The 18,382-nt window shown below is 43.8% G+C and overlaps 1 protein-coding gene across 2 annotated transcripts in view; it reads right to left on the reverse strand.

Annotated features, from left to right (window-relative positions):
* The window catches only part of LOC112145575 (serine/threonine-protein kinase BRSK2), a gene marked incomplete at its 3' end in the record, with an annotated part of 302,845 nt that overhangs the window by 3,040 nt on the left and 281,423 nt on the right, over nt 1–18,382 (reverse strand). For both annotated transcript variants that reach the window (XM_036211820.1, XM_024270896.2), the window contains 2 exon segments: nt 858–1,515; nt 15,025–15,085. In XM_036211820.1, coding sequence (XP_036067713.1) covers nt 858–1,515; nt 15,025–15,085 — 719 coding nt within the window.

Genomic DNA, 18,382 nt, shown 5'->3' on the forward strand with positions numbered 1-18,382 from the left:
ACATGCCAAAAATTCATTTTCAATTTTCCCTATGTGTGAGAAAATTTTGAAGTACTTTTTATTCATATGGCGGGGGTGAAATTTTCGCTCAAAGGCGCAGAAAGATAGAATGTTAATGCAAAAACAATATGGTCCTTGCAGTCAGTAGACTGCTGCTGCGGGCTATAATAAATTAGGAGAAGAACATTTGAATGACCTTCATAATCAAACCAGCAGCATTCAATGAAGTTCTTGTAACCGTAGCCTAGCTATGACCGGGTTGTAGAGAGAAATAATCCACAACTGGTTTAATATCATCCAGAGGATTTTGGGGAATCAGGTGTGGAGCATTCTGCAGGAGGAATACTGACTTTTGATCTGAGGGAAATACAACCAGGTAGGACATTTAGAAAACAAATATTGTACAAATTTCTGTTACGGTTGGGTTCATTTTTTTATTTTTATTCTTTACGTAAAATTGCTTTAAACTGCATTCAGCTGTCAGCTTTGCTGTTCTAAACCATGAACATAATATATGACTGGAAGTCCCTATGGACACTTGCAATTTTTTGTGACGTCAGGGGAAAAGGGTTTATTGGAAAATTCATACTATTTTTTTCATTTGAAATAATACATTTCAGATAAAGTGTTGATTCCAAAATCTATGTAAAAACTGTGTTTTTGAATGAAGGCTAATATCTTGTTGCTCCTGCTTACTTCTGCTCTGACAAAGCTCCCAGCAGGAGGCCCTAAACTGACCATAAAGACCATTTTTGCTGAGCTACAGGAACACCAGCACAGTGAAGACCTGAGAGTCACACACATGGAAAGGAAGAGGCATAAAGCCCCTTCCTACATTGGATCTGTCCCCCACCCACCTTGCATTTTCCTGCGGTGGAAGCGCGGCGAGCCTAGGAAGCTGTTTTTGATGGAGTTGAGGCGCGTCCTCCAGGGCATGCCCCCGATGGACGGGCTGGGCGGTGGAGTTGGGCTGGGGGTGCCAGCGGGGCTGTCCTTAGGGGTGTGCACAGGTGTGCCTTTTGGGGTAGGGAGAGGGCTTCCTCTTGGGGAGGGGTGAGGGGTCACCTGTGTGAAGGGGACAGATTTGCCATTGTGGTCAGGGTTAAGGTGGGGGCGGCGAAGGGGTGACATGGGGGGCACTGGGAAGAGGGGTATGGACAGTTTGGGGGGAACTGTGAGTGGAGGGTGACGCCTCACCCGGGGACTGTTGGGTACAAAGGGCACCAGAGGCTGGCTTGGGGTGGACGGCTCAGATTTTGGGGTGCTGGGGTTCTGGGTTGTGTGGGGGAGGGGGTTGGATCTGGTGGTCTGCAGTGGCTTTTCTGACGCTTTGGGCTTGGCAGGGAGGGTCTGTGTCCGGGGATGCATGAGGGGGGAGCCCATCTTTGGCTGGTAGGAGTTGGGAACATGGGGACCTGTCCCATTAAGGCGGACCTCAGTGGAGTGGGTGGGGCTGCAGTTGGGGGACTGACACAGGTCTGGGGACTGGGGTGGAACAAAAAAACGCCGACTGGGCTGCAATTGGCCATACAGTGCAACACATGACAGCAGGGGTCAGCCAATGAGGAAGCCAGGAGGGGTGGGCAGCAGGGCCCAATCAAGGTTCAATGCCAGCAACGCAAAGAGCAACAACACAGCAGCAAATGAAAAGGAGCGCAGCGATGGGTTGGAGGTTAGCAGGCAGGACGTGGTGAGAGTGCAAGAAAGAAAGAAAACAGAACATGCCATTAGCAAAGTGATTAGGAGGCATCACTGGAGCACTCATGAAGCGTAAACAGTAGGGATGCACCGAGATCAATTTGTTGATGGTTTGATTTGGATTTTCTTTAAAGCCTTAAATTCTTGCTTTTTACCGTTACGATGATGGGGATAGGCCTCAGAAACGGAGACTAGAACCACATCGGTGCATCCCCGAGTACCAGCAGGTGACCTGGCTCAAAGCTAACAGGTTTAGCTTCCTCCTCCATGAAAGAGGGCAGCCAAAGAGCATGCGCGGTGCTGGTGGTTTTCAGATGAGGGGTGTGTCCTTAAGGCAGCTCAGAGCAGTGAGAACCCACAGATGATTGCCACATCCTAAACCTAGAGGTCAGGTCAAGTTCTAAAAGGAATTTTGGAAAGCTGACTCAGGACTGAGACAGTTAAAGCCACCCTCCAATGAAAATCCTGCTTTTTAAAGTTTTTAACATGTATGTGTTGCATTTTTCTTTTTTACTTTATGAACAAGTGCGCAAAGAAATTGAAGACGACTTTGTAAAAAAGTACAACTTTCCACGTACAGCTGGACTTCCTGGGCAACAGAGATCTATCTCTCTGTAACTTCATTACATGCTCGCCCTCACAGTGGCAAATTAAGAGTGCAGTACTGCAGGCTGTCAAGACTTAAAGTCCCCAAACAATATTTTTTATTTTCTTTAAATGTTCCCAGTGGGGTTTTAGTTTTTAACAAAAATTCCACATCCGAAATGTCTTAAAAAGAAATTTTGCCTGTTGATCAGAAGCCTTCTTTTTAAAAAAAAATCCCGGTGTGGTCGTGGCTTATGATGCTGAGCAGTGTAACCCCGCCCCTCATCCGCCTGAGACATGCTAGCGAGACACAGACTTTGATAAGTCCATGAAAAAATGAAAATAAAATAAAACATGATCATTTAGGCTGCATTGCAGCAGCACTAGCTGGAGCTCAGAACTGATTTCATGCTAGCACATGCTGATTGATGAATTCACCTGAAGTAGAAATCTAATGAAATGCCAGAATACAGAAAGGGTCTAATCGCGCGTCAGTTTCTAAATGTGTGCAACCAGTGGCAACGCTTTTAGATGCAGATGAAGGGTTACATCAGGAGAGCGTTTCTGGTGTCTGGTTAAACCACCCGGTGAATCTTTTATAGCGCTCACGGACGCCCGTCGCAGTGCACAGCTGCTTGTGGTTGCCTCTGGCTGCCTGCCGCGGCCCATTGCCGCCCGCCGCTGCTCATAGTTGCCACCGGCTGCCCGCCGCCGCCCCCGGCTGCCCACTGCTGCTTGGCGTTCCTCCGTTGATTGGATCAAACACAGACGGACAGCATATTTGTGACAGCTGATGGGATTTTACTTTAATTTTCATTTTAAATACGTGAGGCCAACTTAAAAACAACCCGCGGCTTCACTGCATGGGGAGCAGACATGAGTTTCAATCACAAAATAATGAAAGCTAACATCAGTCTGGTCTTTCACTGAATTACAATCCTTTACAGCACAGAAGTGGGAGTTATATTATCTTCTCCGACCTCTAGAGCTATATCCGGGTTAGCTAGCTATTGTGACGTATGAAAGTTTCAGGAATTCAAACTGAATTTTTCTCGGGGACTTTGAGTGACAGCGACTTAAAAGGAGAAATACTCGGAAATGCAAACACGAAATGATTTATAGATATACTTATATATTTATTATATTTTTTTCTCTTTCAGAAGAAAAATGCCACACATACATGTTAAAAACTCAAAAAACATTTTCATTGGAGGGGGACTTTAAGAGCCATCCATCCATCTTCCTCCGCTTCATCCGGGACCGGGTTGCGGGGGCAGCAGTCTAAGCAAAGATGCCCAGACTTCCCTCTCCCCGGCCACTTCCTCCAGCTCTTCTGGGGGGACCCCGAGGCGTTCCCAGGCAAGCCGAGAAACATAGTCTCTCCAGCGTGTCCTGGGTCTTCACCGGGGCCTCCGCCCAGTGGGACATGCCCGGACCACCTCACCAGGGAGGCGTCCAGGAGGCATCCGGATCAGATGCCCGAGCCACCTCAACTGGCTCCTCTCGATGCGGAGGAGAAGCGGCTCTACTCCGAGCTCTCTCCGGGTGACTGAGCTCCTCACCCTATCTCTAAGGGAGCGCCCAGCCACCCTGCGGAGAAAACTCATTTCAGCCGCTTGTAGTCGGGATCTCGTTCTTTCGGTCACGACCCAAAGTTCATGACCATAGGTGAGTACTGGAACGAAGATCAACCGGTAAATTGAGAGCTTTGCTTTCTGCCTCAGCTCTCTTTTCACCACAACGGACCGGTACAGCGACCGCATAATAGTGGACGCCGCTCCAATCCGCCTGTCGATCTCACGGTCCGATCTTCCCTCACTCGTGAACAAGACCCCAAGATATTTAAACTCCTCCACCTGAGGCAGGAGCACTCCACCCACCGAGAGAGGACAAACTACCTTTCTCCGGTCGAGAACCATGGCCTCAGACTTAGCGGTGCTGACCCTCATCCCAGCCACTTCACACTCAGCTGGAAACCGCCCCAATGCATCCTGGAGGTCCCGGCTTGATGGAGCCAACAAAACAACATCATCTGCAAAGAGCAGAGATGAAATCCTGTGGTCCCCAAACCAGATCCCAGACTTTAAGAGCACAGCTTAAATTGTTGGAGTTTATTATATTCATACTTATAAGTATCGAAGACTGAGGCACATTTGATTAAATTGTATACAAGTTAGAATGTTTACAAGTTTACATGAGTTCTATTTAAAAGTGATTCTGCAATAAGACCCAAAAGCTGTGCACTTGAAAAAAATCTGATTTGTTGTTTGTTGATTCTGTTGTTTCTGTTTGCAAAATAAATCATAATCTGTGGAATAGTAGGATTTCAGTTTTTTTCTTTTTTTGTGTTCAATATGTATCAAGTCATGACCCTCGTATCGAGGTACGTATCAAACTGTAAGCAAACTGTATCGTTGCATCCCTAGTCCATAATCATCGATCATAGAGTAATCGATGATCCGGGATCAGTAGCGACAGTTTGGTACACACATGGATCGCGGACCCCACCCCCCCCCACCCCAACACTCACACACACCTCGCACACATATTATTAACTCTTTAAGACCTGAGGTGATGCAGAAGCGTCGCTGTCGGTACCTGTCAGCTGCCTCTGGAGTCCCACAAGCCAGCCAGGCCCATTTGGACTCCTTCTTCAGCTTGACGGCATCCCTTACTTCTGGTGTCCACCACCAGGTTTGGGGGTTGCCGTCACAACAGGCACCATAGACCTTACGGCCGCAGCTCCGGAAAGCAGCAGAGACAATAGAGGTGGAGAACATGGTACACTCTGACTTAATGTCATCAACCTCCCTCGGTACCTGCTTGAAGTTTTCCCGGATGTGGGAGTTAAAGACCTCCACGACGGAGGGCTCAATCAGACGTTCCCAGCAGACCTTCACAGTACGTTTAGGTCTGCCGAGTCTTTCCGGCCTCCTACCCCGCCAGGGAATCCAACTCGCCACCAGGTAGTGATCAGTGGATAGCTCTGCCCCTCTCTTTACCCGAGTGTCCAAACACACGGCCGGAGATCGCCTGAAACGACTGCAAAGTCAATCATCAATCTCCTGCCTTGGCTGTCCTGATGCCAGGTGTATTGATGGACACCTTTGTGTTCGAACATGGTATTCATTATGGACAAACTATGGCATGCACAGAAGTCCAACAACAAAACACCGCTCGGGTTCAGGTCAGAGAGGCCATTCCTACCAATCACGCCCCTCCAGGTGCCACTGTCATTACCCACGTGGGCATCGAAGTGCCCCAGTAGGACGACGGAATCCCCCGTTGGGGCACTTTCCTGTACTCAGCCAAGAGACACCAACGGCCGGGTACTCCGAACTGCTGTTCGGCCCATAGACCGAAACCACATTCAGAGACCTGTCCCTCACCCGAAGGTGAAGGGACACAACCCTTTCATCCACCGGTGTGAACTCCAACACTTGGCGGCTGAGCTGGGGGCTCACGAGTAAGCCCATCCCAGCCCGCCGCCTCTCACCATTGGCAACCTCTCATGAGGGACTGAATTCCAGAGCCCAGGCTGTGTGTGGAGGTGAGCCCAACTATATCTAGCCGGCATCTCTCAACCTCTCACAGAAGCTCAGGCTCTTTCCCTCCCAGAGAGGTGACATTCCACGTCCCAAAAGCCAAATTTCATGCCCGGGGTTTGGGCTGCTGAGACACTTGAAGCATGGCCATCGCCCAAACCACAATGCATCGGCCCCTTCAGAGCTCTCCTGCAGGTGGTGGGCCCACTGTAGAGTGATCCTACGTTGCTCCTTCGGGTTGGACCCAACCGGGGCCTGTGGGAGGAGCCCCGGCCACCAGGCGCTCACCTCCGAGCCCCAACACCAGGCCTGGCTCCAGGGTGGGGCCCCGGTGACGCCAATCCGGACGACGTAACGAGATGTCTGGTCTCAACACTCATAACGGGGTTTTGAACCGCTCTTTGTCTGGCTCATCACCCAGGACTTGTGTGCCATGGGAGACCCTACCAGGGGCAGAAGCCCCCGACGGCATAGCTCCTGAGATCATTCGAGCACTAAAACCCCTCCACCACGTTAAGTTGGCAGTTCAAGGAGGGGTGGACAATATCTAATTAAAATAAATTAACTTAATATTTCCAGGTTGCAACACAAAGATTTCCTCACTCACCACTCAGTATTTACTTGTGTTACAACTTGTCTACTTTACCTAAAAGTTTCAGTTTTATCGGTATTGCTTAACAGTACTAGCATAGCGGTCCGACAAGAGCGCAGACAAAGCATGCACCGCTATGTGTGATGTGACTTACGAAGATGGAGAATTTCTCCATCTCTCCCTGACTGCTTTACAAGCTGCACTTTGTAAGGGAGGAGGCTGCTCTTGCGGCATGCGTTCACACACACACCCCGACACACAAACACCCACACACATATCCCTGCGCTGACACAGACAGCAAACGTATGCGCATGGCAGAGCTGGCAGCTCCCAAAAAAGTCCAAAGTGTAGCTGAATTTATCCAAAGTAGATGCAGACAGCGGTGCTGTCTGAGATATAACAAAGACATAAAATAAAAGGCAGGAACAGCAATAGCCTGTCCAAACACAGTGCTATAATACACCAGATTCTGGCGGAGAGGTGCTTGATTCTAATCCGTTAGAATCCAAGCATATGTCTTGTGGCAAGTTCATATCTATGAGCAACCATGTATTTTGCATATCAGTTTAAAACAAAGCAGTTATTTTTTAACTTTGAGATTCTTCTTCTTCTTCTTTTCCTTTCGGCTTTTCCCTTCAGGGGTCGCCACAGCGAATCAGTTTCCTCCATCTAAGCCTGTCTTCAGCATCCTCCACTCTAACACCAGCCACCTTCATGTCTTCATTCACTGCATCCATAAACCTCCTCTTTGGTCTTCCTCTAGATCAGTGTTTTTCAACCAGTGTGCCGCGGCACACTAGTGTGCCGTGAGAGATGGTCTTGTGTGCCGCGGGAAATTAGTCTACCCATTTTCACACTTCTTAAACATTTACCCGCACTATCAGCTCTGTGTTCATCCAAACGGCCCTGATTTAACAACGGATAGTTTGGAATATGCAAGATGGTAAAAGACATTTTTCTCTGATTCTATAAACGACTCTTTAATCAGAATGACCTTACAAACAATCTGGCCGCAAAACCAGCCACAAGCTTTGCTTGAAAAGTCCCGCCCCCAATAATTGTTGGAGGCTTGATCACATGTCATCAATCTGACCAATCAGAAGTGGTTAATGTCCTCACTTCCTTGTTTTGATTCGGCTCATAAAGTCTCAATCTCTCAACAAAAATAACAGCTAAAGCTCGTGTTTAGCGGTGCAGCTTCCAGCGGGATCCGACGTCAGACAGTTTAAAAAGTGAGCAAAAGAATGAAGCTCAGAAACGACAGTATGCCCGGAATACGCGTGAGTTTATGCACTACATCCTCCATGATGCATTGGGTTAAAGCAATTTAAATGGTGGGGGCGCGATGCGATGGCAGGAGGGGGCACGGAATGACCGGGGATCATGCCATTTCTGTTATTTACTAAACAGTTGACCATCAGTGACCATGACATCCACACAGAGAGAGAGAGAGATAATATTTAAATAAGCCTCAAGAATTGTGATGGAAAAATATTTAAGAGGAATGAAAAGAAACTGAGAGAAAGAGACAGAGAAAGTGCGCGCGCTGGGGGGAGGGGCTTACATGAGCAGCAGAATAAGAGCCAAAGAGAGAGAGAGAGATAACAACACAAAACGTTAAGAAAATGAGAGACATTAGAAATCCACAACCAACCTGTCCAGACACCTGAGAACTGAGAGAATCTTCTCTAAAACAGAGCAGATCATCACAGAGAAGAAACCAGATTTAGTCCTGAAAGCTGAGACTCTTTTGTCTTTCTTAATGTTATTGTGAATAAAAGTCTTTGTTGGTTTTGTACACTTTCATTTGTATTTTGGTTTGTGGTTGCAGAGTTTTGTGTTGTTCACTTCAAATGTGTTTAAAAAGAAAAAAGCTTAAAACGTGTAGAGTTTAAAACTGAATAGTTAATAGTTATTTTTTTCATTGATTTTGTACATTCTATCTGGAAGGGATAAATAACAGTGTCATGTGGCTGCCCGCCGTCTTCCCCTCACGTGCACAGTCTCCAGAATACTAACACTTCCTGTTTACCACTCCACGTGTCCAGTACACCCACAGCTGTTGCTCATCTCACATCATTTACCACAGTACTTAACCCAAGCTCCAAGCTAAGCACACCATGTAGTACTGAGGCTCTAGCCAATTCTGAACGTGTGTCCGTACCATTTTGCCTCTTCGTTCTCGACCCAGCTCTGATCCTGTTACCCTCCAGCTATCCGCCTGCCTCGACTCCTGCCTGTTCCCGACTTCCGTCTGCCCTCGCCTCTGACAAACCTACGACGTGCCTGACCCTCGCCTGTGTCCGACCACCGTCTGCTCCAGCATCTGAATTAGTCCATGCTGGCTCGGACCCACGCCTAACCGACCACCGCTAGCCGTCTCCCATCACATCGCTGCATAATAAACACTGCAGATGGATCCGAACGTCTCTGAGTCATTGTTACAAACAGCATATACATAATTTACACTTTATATGAATAAAAACATGTTTACATTATGGATTTTGTGTATAATCTTATATAGTAGTTTATAATTAATTAAATAAAGCAAAAGACAACCTAAAAATCCATTTGGTAGTTGAAAGAGCCGCTGTTTTAAGAGAGATAATGCAAAAGAACTGAATCTCTGAGAAGAGCCAGAATTCCATCACTATTGTGGAGGGAAACCAGGAAAGAACATCGTCTTTACTTTCTCTGAAAGATCTGGAAGGATTTTTAAATTAAAAAAAGGAAAAAAATCCTAAAAACTGATTATTTAGATTTTTTTTTTAGATTATTTTAGTCATTCTTTAATGATAATAAATGTAGACTGTTTTGAAGAGATATACGTTTAACTTGAGCAAAACTGACCGTATTTTCGCGACCATAGGCCGCACTGGGTTATAGGGCGCAGTTTCACTTACTGGTACTTTTTCTGTATTTAACAAATACATAAGGTGCTCTTGACCATAGGGCGCAGGCATGCTAAAACTAGGGCTGGTCACCGAAGTTTGATTCTAAGCAGAAACAGTTATGATTTACACGGCTCTACCGAAACCGAAAGCAGCTGCTGCAGACAGTGCAGCAGTTCATTGAAGATCTATTGGTCTTTGGACATGTCAATCATTTCTACTTTCTTCAGTACTGTGAAGTTTTAGCCAATGCCTTTACTTTTCCTGCCATAGTGGGCGGGCTCATATAAAGCAGCTATAGAAGCAAGCACGAGAGCGTGTGCTGCGTAGTGCTGGAAAGTCCAACTTCATTTCACAGCAGATCACAGAGTTTGACAGGTGCTGCATCGCATCAGCCAATCAGGAACTCAGCTTTTGGCACGGGCTGTTTTCAGTGACCTGATCGGAAATAAAGAAGTATAATACAAATCCGTTACGACTGTCTTTTTCCTGTTGCAGCGCAGCGGTTCTGTCTGCAGACAGACAGACATCCTCCCTTCAGCGGCGTCTGCTCGCTCCACATGCCGGGGGAGAGACAGGTGCTGCAGGGAGCGGGGAGGGCAGGTAACCTGCTCGGCTCTCCTGATCTCTGATATTTTGTTTATGTTTGTGGAGACAATCATAAAAAAGTTCCCTACTTTTCTTCCTCTCGGGTAAATGTGGGACAGTCTTTATCTCAGTCACAGAAACAGCGGAAGGCCCCGCCCCCGGCCAGACGTATGATGAGCGAGTAAGAATGTGTAGAAAGTAGGGCTGTCAGATTTGTCGCGTTAAAAACACGTTAATCTGACACGTGCTTGACACCGACAATTTTTTCGACGCATTAATCGCGGATTTTCTCATACGTGCCTTTCCATACCGCGCGGGCGGTATGTAACTCACCGGATGCTCTCACTAGATCATGGGCGGCTCTCCAACCACCGAGCTAAAACCGGCCCGGCGCTAGATCCTGGAGAGCTCCTGCACCCTAACCCGGCGCCGGACGCGAGCCGGTACCACCAGACGTGGTACTGGACGCGTTCCGAGAGCTGCGGACCCCTGACGTTCCGAACAGCAAGCGCTGTTTTAAATGTAGTTTAAACAACGGCAGTTATTTGTAGATGAAAAGAAAAATCTCAGCTTTGAGTGTGTGGCCTGTTCCTCTTTCGGCGCGTGAAAATATGCCCCCCCCCCTCCCCACCACCACATTTACTACTTGTGTGGAGAAGCGGGGAAGCAGGGACACGCGCTCCCTCGCTTCATGTGAGTGGCGCTCACTTTGGCTATAAAACATCAAAGTTCTCATGTAATCCGCCTTCCAAAAAAAAAAGAAAAAAAAAACAACACAGTAGGCGCACTGCGCTATAGGGCGCGCCGCATGGTTTGAAGAAAATTTCAGACGCTTATGCGTGCCTTATGGTCTTGAAAGTACGGAAATGATAACGATGATATTTGAAGCAGAAAGTTTTGTGGGTGTGTGTGTGTGTGTGTGTGTGTGGGGGGGGGGGTACGTGAATTGAGATTGAGAAACACTGGGTTAAAGTGACAGCACCTCTGCCCTGCAATGACACTTCCTGATAATTAAAAAAATGTACACTAGATTGTGGAGAGACTGTACATCAGTACAGACTAAAAATGTTTACCTTTTTGGATGCTAGTGTGCCGGGGGATTTTTTAACATTGCTCTAGACCTCTTTCCTGGCAGCTCTAGACTCAGCATCCTTCTACCAATATATTCACTGTCTCTCCTCTGAACATGTCCAAACCATCTCAGTCTGGCCTCTCTGACTTTATCTCCAAAACCTCTAACATGTGCTGTCCCTCTGATGTATTCATTCCTGATCCTATCCATCCTGGTCACTCCCAAAGAGAACCTCAGCATCTTCATCTCTGCTACCTCCAGCTCTGCTTCCTGTCTTTTCTTCAGTCCCACTGTTTCTAGTCCAAACAACATGGCTGGTCTCACCACAGTCTTGTACACCTTTCCTTTCATTTGTGCTGAAACTCTTCCATCACACATAACACCTGACACTTTTCTCCACCCATTCCAACCTGCTTGCACTCTCCTCTTCACTTCTTTTCCACACTCTCCATTACTCTGTACTGTTGACCCTAAATACTTAAACTCCTCCACCTTCTTTATCTCTTCTCCCTGTAACCTCACTCTTCCACTCTGGTTCCTCTCATTCACACACATGTACTCTGTCTTACTGCGGCTAACCTTCATTCCTCTCCTTTCCAGGGCAAACCTCCACCTTTCTAACTCCACCTCCACCTGTTCTCTGCTCTCACTACAAATCACAATATCATCTGCAAACATCATAGTCCATGGTGATTCCTGTCTAACCTCATCCGTCTGTTGTTTGTTACAGCTGTGGCCGTATTTGGTTTTGTATTTTTCTTTTGGTTCTGTGATTTTTGTCAGAGAGTGGGACAACTTTGTGTTTTGTGGATCTTTGTGTGTTTTTCTGTCTATTTCTTTCAGGTGTGGTGCTGGAGGTGTGGCTCCCCATTGGTCCAACCTGAAGGAGGGGAGCCTTCAAAAGCACCATGTGGACCTCCAGACCACGAGAAGGGAGCTGGGCTGCAACTTGTCTCCACTGCAGCTCAGTGAACTTCTCCACCCGTTTTACTTTGTGCGCACTTTGTAGTTTCTTTGGTATTTTGTTTGGGTCCAACTCTGTGTTTAGTGTTGGTTAAGTTAAGTTAAGTGAAGCTGTTGGGGTGAACTGCCATTTTCTTTAGTAAATGTTTTCTGTTAATCCAGGGAGGTTAGTGTTTGTCATTATTTTACTGTTTCTTTGCAGGTCAGCTCCCTGGGTTGAGTTAGTTGGGTTTTGTTTGTTATTTTGGCCTTGGTTCACCCTGAAGCCTTTTTGCTTCACATTTAGTTATTGTTTGGTTGTTTTGTTCTTGTAAATAAAAATTGCTATATTTTTTATGGAGACATTTGTTGTGTTTTTGTTACACATTATTTCCTTTAATTTACCTTTATGTTAGGCCCCAGACCCCTAGACAAATTGGGACGTAACATGTTCAATTAATTTGCAGGTAAAACTAGTTTGGCATTTATGCATAAGAGCCATGCACTCTTACTTTGTACTTGCATTTTTTTTCAACTAAGTATTTAAAAAAAAAAAAGTATTGGTTGATTATCGGTATCGGCTGCAAGAGGCTGGAAAATGTCGGATATTAGTATCGGTTGCAAATAGTCAATATTGTGCATCACAATTGGAAACTTTTCAAAAGAGTAATTTTATGGTTCTATCTTGTTATTTTTTTCCTGTTGCTTTTCTACTTTTTAATGATCCAAAAAATTATCCGACCCGTAAGTTTTGTGATCCGTTACACTCCTAATTCTTTGGCATAAAGTTGCACTCACCGATGATGTATGAGTGATGCTGTTGTATAGTGTCTTTACACCACACTCTAGTCGTTGGTAACAGACGAGTCCTAAGTGATAGGATGCACATGATATGTAGGATATATTTTGTAGGATTTTCTCCTTAACTACTGTGCCTTCACCAACTATAATGCAAACTCTGTTGTCATTCACCCTTCAGCCTTTCCAGCCAGGGATCTCGACAGTGAATTAGCTTTTACTGATTCACACCGCTGGTTAGACAGTTTTACAGTGAATGCCCTTCCTGACACAATCCTGTATTATCAAGGCACGGAGAGATCAAGTTATGCAGCAGCCTGAAAGGTCTTGTCTAAGGACCCTCACTGGATTTGAGCTCATTGCCACCCTGGGAACCGAACCCAGATCCTACACCAGCCAACTGAGCTATCCAGCCTGTTCCAACTATAATGTGAACTTCAATATGCATAAAAAACATTTTCAATGTCTCAAACATTACTTAATTCACAAAAAGGAAATCAAATTGCTTTTTAAAACATATACTGGCATTAACTAAAAAGTGCTTTCATAAGAAAATTGCACAAAGAAGATATTGAAATAGCATTTCAACTATGTTTGTTTGAAACTAAAAGCACTGCATGTGTACTATGTCATACCAACTGCAGTAGGATTGGATACATCAGAACAAAATACCATCAATATTTCAAAACCATGACAAAAAAACCCAAATGTATCCTTCAATATTATTCATCTTTTGTTACATTATGAGACAGTTTTAGTAGCTAAATTTAAGTTCATTCTGTGATCTTGATTTTATTCCATGCATTAAATGTTTTCACTTTTTTTGTTTGTTTGCTAATTTTAGTAATATAAATGTTCTGCAGCTGGACAGCATCATGCTTCGTGTTTACCTCCAGTAAATGCAGTGATCAGCTTTAACGTTCCACTTGTTCATATTTCAGAGATATTTCAGAACAGAAAGAAAGTCTGAGTATAATCTGACCTTGTTTGATTATTATTCAACAAACTGAACATATCAATCAATCAACCAATCAATCTTTATTTATTAAAGGCACTTTTCATGTGTTGCAGCTCAAAATGTTTTACAATTGTAAACAAACAACAAACAAAAAAAGAGAAGACTAAAACCAATCAACCCCTTTGCCCTGTCCTCACACACAGACGCATAAACAATGCATACAGGCGCGAATGAATGACTAGAGCCACAGTTTCTGGAGCGTTTGGGTCAACTCCAGCACTGCGGTCCGAGGGAAAGCGCCGCAACAGAAAACGCCGACCAAGTCCTGGTGCAAAAGATCCACATGTGGAAACAAAGCTTCATTAATGTTAGTGACACCAAAGTCTGACAAAAAAAAAGAAGAAACAGGTGTGCAGTCATAAACTTCGCTCTTTCCATTCACCATTCACTCATGCTCCATCCACAGACACACACTCATATCGTTAGAGCTCTCATCTCACCGGCAACAGTTTCAAAACACAGGAATTATTACAATTCTTTAATTTTACGACAGCAAACTTTTTTTTCAAACAGTGCGCATTCATTAAAATCGCCCGGCCATGAAGCTGATACTGAAAGTAATGGACAAAACTATTATGTTTTATTGAAAAAAAAAAAAAAACAGTGTTTATATAGGTGGGCGGGGTCAAAGGCACAGCGCTGTGTGATTGGACCCTTTCCTTGTGACGCCAAGGAGTATTAAAGATTATTGTGAGAAGAGATTATCACTCTCTTCAAATCCGAAAAACACAAATTGACGACAGATCAAGTGCTTTTTGTTGTCACACCCCACCATACCACTGTCTTTCCCTCTACGTGCCCTTGGTTGCCGACCCCTGAACTAGAGCCTGATGATCTAATATCCCTATGCCTGTAGAAAAAATGTGCATGAGCATGTTCTCTCTACGGGTTCACTGAGCGGTCTAAGACCTTGATGTTTTGAGCAGGTCTAATTGGGACTAAGGCTTTAACCGGAGTTGTTTAGGTTACGCTGATGTTCTTCATAATGCTAAAATGGCACAGCATAAACATGTGCAAAGCCTCAGAGTAGCGGACAGTTCTTTGAGCTCTGAGCTGCCTTCTAACAGAGTACCACCATCCATCATCGGTTCAGAGCGGTGTCAGCTGTGACAGAACTACGGATCCTGAAACTCTTCTCTGTGGAATCTAACTGCTACACTAAGATATTGAAACACCTGCTCAAGACCAGCACCCTGTCCAACAGCTTTGAGATGAAGATGAAGAGCTGTCGATGAGAGGCATGCCAGCAGAGCCCGCCAGCCAGATGCATTGTGGGAAGCCAGTCAGACACTTACCCTGGGACTGCTGAGAGGGCTGGTGGACAGGCCAGAGGAGGCGCCACTGATCGACCTCGACCTACATCCACACACACGAAAACACAAGAACACAGCAGGATTTAATTCCAGAGTGAAAGTGACCCATTCACAAAAATCTGCTTCACAAATAAAAAGTGTAAATAAAAATCCTCAGCCTCGACACAAATCTGGCTCTTTTCACCCTTTAAACTCACATTGCCCGCCCTGCGGATCACTGGTCAGTCTGGAAGTGGCAAAGAACTGGTGGATGTGGGTTTGTCCATGACTTCCATTCAAGAAATCATGTGGGTTCTTTTTTTACACATAACTAAGAACAACATTTAATCAATAAAAAATAAAAGTACAAAAGACCTGTCAGCAGTTTATCAAACACAACGCAAATGAGCACATCAAATGTAAAATTCATTAACTTTCCTCCTCTATTTCTGAACTTTTCCATTTTTCATTTACAAGTCATTAACTTTTCAGTTTTCAGTTTCAATGACAGCAAAAGAGGCCTGCTCATGTGATTTGAGGATTTTCTGGTTTGATTACCCACAAACAATTTCCCTTCATAGGCAAACAAAAATGAAAACCATAAATCATAATCAAACAAGCTCAAAGCCTATCGGACACACACATGGAAACCCACACAAGCATGCAGTGGTTTCACAAACATATCTTTAGCAGAGATTAAGTCACATGAGATAACTTTATCTTCAAGTTCCTCAAGTATCATGGTCCTCACAATACCCCTCATTTGCAGCCAACCAGGGACTACCAAATGTTGCATTAACTTAAATGACCATTTAAGTCAAAGTACAGTCCCACTCCAATCATCTTTTGATGTATTTCTCAATGGTTGTTTAATGGTGATTATGCTATTTTAGGACAAAATCAAAACAATTCTGTGTCATGGTTTCTGCAGTGTAGCAGTAGTTCATCAGAAATGTACCTCTAAGTTGTAGCTGGGACTGTTGGTGCAGATCAACCCCCCCCCACACACACACACACACTTCCTATTACCCATCTGTTTATGCGCTCTCCCACTGGTTTGCAGTCCCTCACACACCCCAAGCTAATATTAGCGGACATTAGCTTCTTCATCTGGACAAAAACAAGCACTAAGAGGGGACCTTTCCCTCTCCAGTAAAATGATGCATTGTTTTAAGTTCTCATGCCAATCATAGTTCTCAAAAAGAAGTGAGAGCGGAGCGCAATTCGTGTGCGCCTCGCACTGAAACTGTTACCATGACAACACAATGCAACGCATATTAAACAGGCCGCTTTTGTAAAAAAAAAAAACTATTTAAACTCATGATTAAAAAAACTGAAGTTCTAATGATTAAATATTAAATAAGGATTTATTGATCTACTGTTTTAATATTTATATTTTTCTTCAATGACCGTGGTATGAGTGGGATGAAATAATCCTCCAGGTGTGCATAACAAGGAAGTAACCATCCGACACAAAAATTGGATGAAAGCGATTAAAAAGGATAATGCGCTAAAATGTCTGTAATTAATAAATTGTGATTAATGCGATCATTTGACAGTCCTAGAAACTATCATATGTTTTTTATTATCATTATTTCCTTATGGAGACATCTGATGCATTTCTATTTTAATCATCTGTATTGATTTTCTTAGAATGCATTATTCCGTGAAGCGAACCAAACTCTTCCTGTTACAGATCAGCGGTTCAGTGTTTGTCTCTATAGTCACTATTTTAAACAAACTAATCATTGCCTCTCTTTTTAACTAAGTCTAATCAAAACCATCACCTTTTGCTTTAGCTACCATTATTGCTGCTCCTTTGAGTCTCTTTACCGCACCAATAAAAGCATCGACTTTAAAGGAAATCAATACAACACAAGCTGTGAATATGAATCCTAATGGCCCATGAAAATCACACAGCAGTACTTGAACACCAAACGTTAAATAACAAACCTTCAGCTCCATCAGATTTGATGTCAAAATTTCAAAGATTTATTTTTAAGAAACTCTAGTAAGCATTTAGACTTTATCCCAGAAACTTTTTTAGGCATGCGCATATTTGAATATCTTTAAGTAGGGATGTCCCGATATGGTTTTTTTTGGGCCCGATCTGATTCTGAGTCATCGGATTTTGAGGATTTGCCAATAACGAGTTCTGATCCGATACTTTTGTAACACATTTAAAATATGAACAAATTAAATGAACAGATTAGTGTTGTCCCTTATTTATATTTCATTAACCTTCTTTTATTATTAAAAACTTCAATAGAACACTTCTGTGAATTAGCTTTAATAAACTATTTAAAATAGAGCAAATATGAACTACGAAAAAAAATCTTGTTAAATAAGTGATAATTAGTCATGTGAGAAAGTTTAGTGACTTTAGCTTTAATATCTTTAGAGCTATTGAACATTTTTAACCAAATGTGATTCCTGTCCTCATTTAAAATTCTTAAAAATAAATGATGACTTTGACTTTGACATGAATTTGATGATTAGTGTTCATGAAAAGCTGATTTCATTAAAACCATTAATTTGTTTTTTGTTTGTTTGTTTTTAGTTTTTTGGGTTTTTTTTTTTTTTTAGGATTGTATAACTCTTTTTTCAAGATCTTGAGACATCACATTTTCGGTTTTGTTACCACAGTAGTTAATTTTTTTTAAAAGTTTTGTCACATAAACAAAACAAGCATATCAAAGAACAGTTCGGGTCCTAAATCACTTTAAATCACGGAGCTAGCACTTAGCAGTTAGCAGCTGCTGCTGCAGCCGTCTGTCTGTCGGCAGCACAGTGAGTTTAACATTAAACACAAACCCGCATTTTCTGTTGAAATGCCTTTATATGTTGTTGTTTACGTTAAAACAAACCAATAGAGACACTTGTTGCCAGTTTAAAGTGTTTTTAAAAGAGTTATTGATCCTGGACGTTTGAATCTGTGAACATCTAGCTAGCTTGACCAGAGTTGTTTATGTTAGCATTATGTTTAAACTGCTGTCGTTTTCTGCTGCGTTTTACAGCAACGTTTTGTGATTTGTTCATGACATGCAGACTTCTAGTGGAGTATTTATCCGGAATGGTAAGCTTGAAATATAACGCGCCGATAATAATAAATGAAATATCCGATCATTAATGGTGGAAAATGTCGGATTTCGATCGAGTCATCAACACTTGATCAGGCCTGATTTCTGATCACGTGATCGGATCGGGACATCCCTATTTTTAAGCTAAGTAGTTTAAACCATCAATAGACCGTTTTCACGGTGATGTAGACAAAATGGCTACAGGGCCGGAAACGGGAATCTTTACTTCCAGAGCAGATATCAAGCCACGTAGTTTCAGCTTTCAAAATAAGAGCGGCCAA

The sequence above is a fragment of the Oryzias melastigma genome, linkage group LG5, assembly GCF_002922805.2.
Source record: "Oryzias melastigma strain HK-1 linkage group LG5, ASM292280v2, whole genome shotgun sequence".
Classification (NCBI taxonomy): Eukaryota; Metazoa; Chordata; class Actinopteri; order Beloniformes; family Adrianichthyidae; genus Oryzias; species Oryzias melastigma.